At 39.6% G+C, this 10,227-nt stretch overlaps 1 protein-coding gene across 1 annotated transcript; it reads left to right on the top strand.

The window, feature by feature from the left end:
• On the top strand, window positions 1-7,603 carry SNX20 (sorting nexin 20). Its single transcript, XM_036390359.2, has 4 exons — window positions 1-97; window positions 2,156-2,333; window positions 3,950-4,101; window positions 6,624-7,603. The coding sequence occupies exons 2-4, from the start codon at window positions 2,168-2,170 to the stop codon at window positions 7,290-7,292; spliced, it is 987 nt and encodes a 328-aa protein (XP_036246252.1). The 5' UTR covers window positions 1-97; window positions 2,156-2,167; the 3' UTR covers window positions 7,293-7,603.
• Window positions 7,604-10,227: the final 2,624 nt, after the last annotated feature.

Genomic DNA, 10,227 nt, shown 5'->3' with positions numbered 1-10,227 from the left:
TCTTCTTTTCGTGCGCTTTGGAAAGGCCGGGTGGGCTGTGCGGGGCCCCGCTCGCAGCACAGGTGTGCCACGAGTGAAAGAACTCCGCGATTCGCAGGTGGGTGCTGCGGGGTTTGTGCTGCTTCAAAGCCAGGGCAGGAGCTGGAGCAGCACTCACTCCGACACGGAACAGGATGAGCGTCTGCTCAAGATAACATCGTGTGATTTATTGCAGAAGGGTTGTGCTGGGTTGGATTTTTTTTTTTCTTTTTTAATACGGAAAAATAAGTAGTAGCTTAGATAAAAGAGCTTGCCATGAGTTTTAGCTGTGAAAATGAAACTGTTGGCATGAAGTGCAGGTAGTATTCAAGGTACATATATTCAAGGCAGAAAACTTGTATGTCATAACACCCACTTCTGCATTCTTCTGTTCACAAGTGTGTTAGGTATCCTGGTAAAAAATGTTTTAAAACAGCACAAATAAATAAATGTGTATGTATGTGCATATGTATATATACACATATATACTCATATATATATTTATGAATATAAAACGATGCACATACAAGGGTTTTTTTTCAATGTAAACACAATTTTTCTTATGAGGTTATCCCAACTCATATCCAAGAAAAAAGTTGTCATTTAAATCTGTTTGGCCTTTTTCAGATTCCTCATTTAATCTACTATATATGCTCTTGTGATATATGCTCTTTTGTGATTTTCCAAAGACTGAGCAGTTAAACAATAAGTGTCTATTCTTCACATTCAAAAAGCAGATCATAAGGAGGACTGAAGAACAGTAAGAACTTTTCAAGCTTCCATGATGCTTTCATTAAGGAGGATGACAACATCTGTATACTTACTTGTGCAAGCCAGCCAAAGGATAGGTTTCTGTTAGAGGAAAGTGGTTTGCACTTCCATTATTTCCAGTGAAGAAAGTAATTTCTTTTCTTTTTATGGCCTTGCAACTTGCCAGAAATCAATAAGTCTGCTGAAGGAGTTTCCTCACCTCTGTATCCAGCATTGCATAACTGTGTGGTAGACGAGTAGAGGCAAAATGATATGCAGCAACAACCCTCCTAAACCCTCCCATTGCTTAATAACTACTGCTTGGGCATTATATTCTTGTAAAACTCTATTGTTCTGTTATTTGGTTTTCACTTGTTGCCTGAACTGGAAAGCAACACTTACTCATGCTAAGGGAACACAGCCCCTTGGCAAAGTTGTTAGGATGTTCTTAGAGCTTTTTCAACTTCTCGTGTAACACAGTGGTGTAACAGGCAGGTTTTTGTTTGTTTGTTTAAAAAAAACCCAACAAATCAAAGACTGTCATTAAATGTGGAGATATTTAAGCAGCAGAATGGCCAACGTGGTCTATAGAGTAGGAGTATATTGTATTAAGCATTTTGTCAGTATATGGTAAAATAGTGGTGCTAGCAGAACAGATCTAAAATAGAACAGTATATCTAGGGTAAAAGAATAAGTAAAAGGAGAATACTTCTGTATAATAATTAGAAAATTCAGATCTCCTTCCACCAAGCCATTGTCAAAGTCAGTTGTTTTGTTTTCACAGTACAGAGACAAGTCTCTGGAGAGAACCTAAAACTGTGAAATATGATAAATACTTTATACTATTTTAGATATCACCCTATTTTTTCCTGCAGGTTGTGATTAAGAACAGACAATAAGTTTTTGAGTCCTGAGAACAGTAAATTTTAGCGGTGTAAAAGAACCAGGCTGCTGGTTATACTAATTATCTCAAAGATATTTAGTTCATCTGAGCTCATACGTGCAAGCTTGAGGGCAAAATAAAAGGAGGAAGAAATCTGCCCACACTGAAGTTCATGATAAAATTCTCATAGGTAAGAACTGAGTTCCCCATCTAATCTTATTCAACATAACTTCTTACGGTTTTCTTATTTGATTTTAAGCTGAGAGAAAAACATCCAAACACTTTCACTGGCAACAGTAATAGGGATGGTTCTGTGCTGTGTAGATATTTCTGTTTATTACTTTAGTTTTATAAAGTTGCACTGATACAAGTTCACAGAGAACAAAGAATGAGAAATGAATTAATAGAATGAAAACAACAGAATGAATAATACAAGAAAATTGCCAAAGTGGATCCCCTAAAGGTGTGGTACTAAGAAATCTCATGGGGTTTGTAATCTTTCAGTGCTAGCAAGCAATGGACCAAGATTCACACTGCACAGCAGAAAGGGAACTGTTGGAAGCTGTAAGCAGAATTACTACATCTTCTACCACAAGTCCATCCGATGAGGAAGAAAATGAACCCAAAGCTGAAATTTCATGTCAAGTGAGAAAAGAAAACCCAGAAAAAGATGACACGCAAGGTTGATGCTATCCTTTAATTTCATTTCTCATCTAGCTGTTTATGGTGTTAATCTTTTGTATTAAAATTCTGCTTCTTTATTGCAGCAGTGGTTCAAAGCTGTACTGCCATACTCCACTGAAAATAGCCTTGAGTACACTTGTAGTGACAATGGAGCAATAGTAAAGCCAATGCTCATCGTGGTGTGTATATACGCACTCAGATGTTTCCTTTCAAATGCCTCCTGCTTAAAATGTATCACAGCTTTAATTTACACACCAGGAGTGAAAGCAGTGATCCCCAGATGGCTGGTCTTGGGAGTGCACTTTCTGTGCATCACCAATCTGAGCTCCTTGGCACTTTCAGCAAGGACACCAAACTGAGGCCAAGCTCAAACAGGCAGCTCTCACATGCCTTTAAAGAGGCTGCCCTGAGCATTCACCATACCTAAGATTACTCTCATCTGTTATTAAATAAAATGTTATCTATAACCTTAAATATATGTAATCTCATCAAGATTTTAAATCTGGAAGGATGTCATAAAAACTACCTCTCCTAGGAAATAGATGCTTTGAGCCAAACCCCCATGGCCTTGATAATTGAAACTGTATGGTCAAATGATTAAGAACTTGTAAAAGGGAGGCCACTGAAAGAGTACTGTGGTGCCTCTACAAGTCTATTTCTGCATATTCCATTTCTTTTAACCACATATCTAGCCTATATGGCACCTGATGATATCTATTGTCAGTAGATTTCAAAGACAGAGAAATCGCCTTTTTGAAATTCTACATCAAATTCTCCTGTAAGCAAACTTTCCAGCCAGCTGTCCCATATTTTTTATATATGCACACACACACACACACATATATATATACATATATATATATATGTGTGTGTGTGTTTATGACTGTGCGAAGAGAGAAAGGGGAAAGGAGGAGGTATATATACACAGATATAGATATATAGATACATAAAAATAAAATTATATATTTTATATATGTGTATATATATATATATAAAACATATATAACTGAACTGTGCCATCAGTTCAGCTACAGGGAAAAAAAAAAAAGAGAGAATGTGGGAAATCCTCCTTCAGCTGAGCTGGTTATCCAACTTTGACGTTAGGATATTCATGTTTCCTCAGCTTCCTTCTATTACTGCACAAACTCCATATTTGAGTAGGGTCGGGTTTTGAATATATGTCTGAGTTTGCAGCTGCATTGTATTATCTCATCCATTATCTCATCCATTTAGCAACAAAGAAGCCTGGAGAAACATCTGACTCAAAAAACTCAGTCAATGTTTCTTAGGGCTACTTCTGGGATGATGAAGAAAATCTCCTGCTCAGATTGTGCCCTAGGTTACAACCTTGACATACAATATTTCGTGGCAGTATGTTCTCTACAATTTTGTATTCTGCAGTTGATATCTTTTCTTTCAAAATTTCAGACCCTAATAGCTCTCCTCAAAGAATCTGTTCCTGTCTATTAGCAGTGATATCACTTATTTTATCAGTCTTTAGGTCTTGCTCTACAGCAACAGAAAATCTAGGCTGTCCTTTCATAACAAATACATAAGAATTTTCTTTCCAAATGCAAAGAATATAATCCTAAATACTAAATATATTGGTTTTAGATTCCAGTGCAACCCTAAGTCCCAACTCTTCGATGACCACTAAGGAGCTTCAGGAATACTGGAGGAATGAAAAACGCCAGTGCAAACAAATCAAACTCCTTTTTGAAATCCCATCAACCAGAATTGTAGAGCACCACTTATCTAAATACGTGGTAAGCTAAGAAATGAATATGTAAGAAGATCATTAATTTTCATTCACTCTGCAGGGGTCTGCACAGCACACAGCAGGCCTCACTACATGAAAGCCTCAGCAAGGGTCAAGTTTTGCAAGCCAGGATTACACTGAGTAGAACCTGTTCTCACGGATTGTATGGGCCTGCCTGGTGGAATCTGCATCTAAAAAACCCCTCTGACAGTCAGTTCACAAAATCTGCTGTAGTGGAAAAGTGTTATCAAATAAATTAGTATCTTGAGTATCCTTAAAACACAGAGTTTTGTCAACATTAAGGAAATTCACACAAATGTAAAAATATCTGCATATTTACACTTCCACTGAGCTAGCCAGCTGTAGCAGCTGCAGTGCATTTGTATAACTTCCACATCAGAGATTTCTCTTAGCACAAGTGCAGGATTCTTTGATGTTGACAAAATCTAAAGCATCCTCCAGCTAGATGACTTGGGATTGTTCCCCTTCCCTATTTGGAGCTCCCTTAGGTGGCATATTTCTGTCATATTTTTAAGATGAAACATGAGTATGAGGAGTGGGAACAACCAAGTAGGTTGGATTTTTCTATCTTTTTCCCAGTACTGACACTTAGCTTTTATTCCTGATTCTGCTCCTGGCCTTCAGAAGGAGATCTAGACTGAGTGCCTTTTAGTACTCCTGTGAAATTCAGATAGGGATGATTTCCTTGTTTGCTACAGTCTGTGAGATCTGTATATGAAAAATGCCAAGAAGCAGCATTGCTGGTAGTGGGTGATCCAGTCTGGTAGAATTTGAAGCAAGTAAATGTTTTGGAGACTGTCCTTACATCTTGTTGCATGCTGGACACACCTACTTAGCTGATGCTTTTCTTGCATACACCCCTGAATATTCAGCTTCTAAATAGCTAGAAATTGATTTTGTTTAACTGCATAGAGCAAGAGTATCATTCAGCATATGTGCAAATAAACTTAGTCATAAGTCACAAGCCTAGGCAAAAAGATTTACATTACAACAAAACTGAGCCAATTTGAATGACAGTCTAATTAAGTGCTACTTCTTACCTTTTTCATGCACACTCCACAAATGAAAAAGCAAGTACTTGTAAATTATTCACTTAGCTGCCCTTGATAAAATGATAGCTTAAAAAAATTGCTCTTATGATTGTTTTAGAATGCATCAGGCATATATACACTTTTCAGCAGGGAGCAGGACAAAGTATAGGAAAATGTCACAGTGCTTACAAATGAAAAGAGATCAGAGAAGTCAGCTCAAATTTAAAAACCTTTCAAGAAGTGCCTGTAAAGATCATTTATGAAGATTAAAAGAGAGAATTTCTCTTTAAGGAAAAACAAGGAAGAGAATCAGACAGGCATAATGCAAGTACTGGTTTGCAGCCTTCCACAGCAGCAGAGAAAACAACTGGCATGAGCAAAACCCCTCCAGCTCCTGTGTAAATTAATGGGCACAGGGTGAAGTTGGATGTGAACATGGTCATCATCCAAGAGGCCAACAGTCTGTGTCCCTAGCTGGTGTCTGGTGACACAGTTAAACTGGCCCCCGTGGAGCCACCATGGTTTACACACGTTAGGGACTGGCCCTTCCTCAGCATCACTGTGAGAAGAGATTATTTGGGCAGCACAGCACAGAATTTTGCAGCTATTTGCCCAATAACACATTTATTATGGTCTTTTTGGGGCTAGTGAAGAGCTGAGGAAGACATGCTCTCAAGCTGAGGAAGACATGCTCCTGTTAAGTGGGGCAGCACAGTTGCTAGCTGCTAGTGAAGGGCTTTGGATAGCAGATTGCTGTAGAAATGTTACTTTTTTGGTATTATTTAAATGTGAATTAAGTTTGAATACAGGACAATGATTTGGAGGAGAGAAAAGTATTTGGAGTTGCTCCATCTTATTTTTGCACACACCAGATATATTGTGAAATACTCCCTCTTCTTTCACAGCATTACTAACACCCCAAATCCCTAGGAATGTCTTATACAAAGAGCATTTCTGAATATTATGTCCGATGTAAAATAGATTACATTCAATATTAAGTCTGGGAAATCGATTCAGTTCACTGAAGATGATTGATTGCAGCAGCCATGGCTGGTATAAACAAAGTACAGCTACAGAAATGCTTTGTGAGTGTTTTCATGTGCTTCAGTCTGCTGCTAGTTTGCTTCCCAGCACCTTGCAGGATGGGATCTGTTCATGCTCTCTTTATGTACAACTTACTTACGTGCTAAGCCTAAGCCTGGTGACAGAAGTACAGAACAGCAGGAGGAGGGAATTTTTAGTTTGATGGCTGCAGATCTTTCAGGTCTACACTGAGCATGCACCATAATCCCAGGCAGTAATTGATTTAGCAGCACTGCCATGGGAGTACATGAGATTACACACAGAGAATTGGTGCAGGAGTGTTTCAGCTGGAGGACTGAACAAACACAAAGTCTGCTTTGCTGACAAAATCTGACTGCACTGGGGCTAGAATGGTCCCTTCTCATGCTTATTTTTTCTCTTTGATTGTGTTTAGATGTATAAAATCATCATTTTGCAAACAGGGAGTTTTGACAGCAACAAGTCCATAATTGAACGGCGTTATTCAGATTTTGAGAAACTGCACAAAAATCTGCTGGAAGAATTTAGTGAAGAACTGGAAGATGTAACCTTTCCCAAAAAAACTCTAACAGGAAACTTCACAGAAGAAATAATCAATGAAAGAAAATTAGCCTTCAAGGACTACCTGAGACTCCTATATTCTATGAAATACATCAGAAGATCAAAAAAATTTATTGACTTTTTAACAAGGCCAGAGCTTCAGGAAGCATATGGTTGCCTGCGGGGTGGCCAGTACACCAAAGCTTTGGAAATCCTATTAGAAGTCATTGGGCTGCAGGAAAGGCTGACGAGAGGGAACCCTGTTGCAATTGTCCCTACCCTCTGTGCCATCGTGGTGTGCCACAAGGACCTGGAAAACCCAGCCAGTGCCTTTGAATATGGAGAAAAAGCTCTGTCACGCCTTTGTGTGCGCACCAGCCACAGGTATTATATGCCACTGTTAGAAACAATGATCGCTCTGGCATATGAACTTGGCAAGGATTTTCTGTCTTTGCAAGAAAAACTGGAAGAATGGAAGACAAAGAAAGATCCCATTCGGGTTTTTACCCTGAAAGAACTTGCAGTTCGGGAGTACGTACGGTGAACACAAGAAAAATTTACTGAAAGAGCAAACTCTTGAAAGAAAGAGAACTGGGAATTACCTGATTGGGTTGCATAACATTGTATTAATAGGAAAAAAAAAGTAAATATCCTCTGTGTTCAATGGGACATTAACATCTATGTTGGAATACATTGCATCTACTGTACAGATATGAGGAGTTCCTGAGGAGCACTTTAAGGTTTCTTGAAGGAAATGTGCAAGAAAATAATCATTTATGATTTGGTTATTTTGAACATAGCTTATTTTGTGTGAAAAGTCAGAATAAGAAAATACAATTAATAAAGCACTTGAAAATCTACAGAATGAGGCATTACTTGTTCATGTGGAAACTACTTCCTTTCAAGAAAGGAAAGTCATCCTGTCATCCTCAGACACTGAATGTAGTTTTTCACTCCTCCAGCTGAGGCCTGGTCAAATGGCACTTTGCCATTTCTGAGGATGATGGGGTTGGTGCTGTTCCCACTGAATTCAGCTGCTGTGGGCAGAAGGAGGGGGAAAGTTTACGGTCAGCTTGGGTGGGAGCAAAAAATACAAGTGATGGTCATTCCATCACAGATGGGGGAATACATGTCCCTTTTGGAACTAACACAATTTTTTTATTTTCTGCATTGAAGGCACATTCTGGTTTGCTTGCCTGCCTTGGTAATTTCCCTCCACTTTAAGGTCTCTCCCATACACTTACTTTAACAATCTGGTAAATTAATTCTCATAAATATTGTAATTAGCTTGTCATTATCTAGCATGGGTCATTATTCTCTGCTGAACATAGTCCACCGAGTACTTTCAGCCCTGTACTTCTGTTACAGATACTACCTGCACCACAATGACATCGTGTATAAATTAGGAATAACTGTATTAATTTGTCTCCCCAAGACATGAAAGATTCAGCTAATTGGAAGTGCACTGAAGCTGAAAAACTGTTGTGTACAGTTACAAGAAGGATGTCTTGAAAAAAATGCAGAATAATAGGACTGTCTAGGGTGGAAAGTTAATATTTTAAGTAGCTATTAACAGCTAGGCATTAAACACAAAATACATGGATTATTTGTTATTTGACAATTATTATTTTTGCTAGTTATACAGAAGTAATAGAATTAAGAGTAATTAATTAATAGACTTAAGGGCTAATCTTCTCACAACATAGCATATTGCAGGACAGTTAAAACGGATCAAAGGTAACACCTTCTTAGAGGATGTGTGAATCAGTAACAAAGCGGTGAGGAAAAAAGCATGTCTGGGGTCTGCATCACACCCAGGCAAGAGGAAGCGTGGCCTTCACACTGCTGTAACTCCACAACAGATTGTGATGAAAAACCAAAAGAATTGGAAAAAAATATTTCCTCCCTTTTGCCCCCTCCCATCCTTGTGTGCAGCATCCCAGGCACAGTTTTCTTGGATTCTCCTCAGTGTCTATGGGATGGTCCGTGAATATCTACCAGCCTCCTTAAAGGCATGTGAGAGCTGCCTGCTTGAGATTGGCCTCAGTTTGGTGTCCTTGCTGATAATTGCCAAGGAGTTCAGATTGGTGATGCACAGAAAGGGCACTCCCAAGTGATCACTACTTTCATTCCTGGTGTATAAATTAAATCTGTGGTATATTTTAGGCACAAGGCATTTGAAAGGAAACGTCTGAGTGTGTATATACACACCAGGATGAGCATCGGCGGGTTAGGGTGAGGATTGGGTTAGGGTGAGGGTTGGGGTTAGAGTTTGGACTGGGCTTAGGGTTAGGCCATGAGGGTTAGGGTTAGGGTGAGACCTTTCAGGTTAGTGTTAGGGTTAGGCCATGAGGGTTAGGGTTAGGGTGAGACCTTTCAGGTTAGTGTTAGGGTTAGGCCATGAGGGTTAGGGTGAGACATTTCAGGTTAGTGTTAGGGTTAGGCCGTTAGGGTTATGGTTAGGGTTAGGGCCATTGGGGTTAAGGTTAGCATTACAGTTGGTGTCAGGTTTAGGGTTAGGCCATTAGGATTAGGTGGTTAGCGTTAGGATTAGGCAATTAGGACTAGTCTGTTAGGCTTAGAGTTAAGTTGTTATGGTTTCCTGAACCCAAACCCTAAGGATAACCCTAACCCTAGGCAGTAAACACAGCCTTGGGCTAAGGCTGAATCCAAGGAAAAAGCTGTGGAGGCAGCCAGGTTGTGGCAGGTTTGGGTTCCCCTTGGGATATCTTTTGCAGCTGCAGTGTGCCTGGAGCTCTGGGCTTTGTGGTTTTTGGAACCCTAAGCCTAGCTGGAACCCTAACTCTAAGCAGAGCAGTAAAATCTGTCCTGGGTGCTATCTGTTTCCAAAGAGAAATCTGTTGAAGTGGCCATGTTTTGGCATTTTGTGTTCCCCTTGGCATGCCTTTTGTAGCTGCACTGTTCCTGGAATTTACCTAGATTTTATCTACCACAGACTTTGTCTCTAGTCAGAAGAAGGAACTTAATCTCTGTGCCCCTATTTCCTCCCAGTGTACTTCCCCATCAAGTTTCCTGATTCAGGTTCCCCGTACTCATGGAGGGTGGCTGGAGTCAGTCTCCAGCTGAAGGTCTTGAGACCCAAGCTCTGCTCTTGGCAGTGTCCCAAGCCCACTGAGTGACTTTGATCAACTAATCAAATCTCAGATTTCTTTTGAATACCAATATTACTTTGTCTTCTTCTATAAAGCTATATTTTGTTGATATTTTAGCAGTACATTGCAACGTATCATTTTCCCCATTTTACAGGTAGGGGAATTGTGGTGAAAGAGAAGTGATTTTTCCCAAAGTCTAATGCAGTGGTCTGGAGACCACACTAACTGCCTGAAGAAATACTGAAGCACAACTGGCATCCCAGCTTTGCAAAAAGAGATGTGCCACAGTTGTGTTTTCTTAAGTACTTCTTGCATGAACAGCTACATGTTCACCTGTGCCTGCTGTCATACCCCTGACAAAACTGA

Source organism: Molothrus ater, chromosome 12 (assembly GCF_012460135.2).
Source record: "Molothrus ater isolate BHLD 08-10-18 breed brown headed cowbird chromosome 12, BPBGC_Mater_1.1, whole genome shotgun sequence".
Taxonomy (NCBI): Eukaryota; Metazoa; Chordata; class Aves; order Passeriformes; family Icteridae; genus Molothrus; species Molothrus ater.
This window is presented reverse-complemented; position numbering and strand designations above follow the sequence as displayed.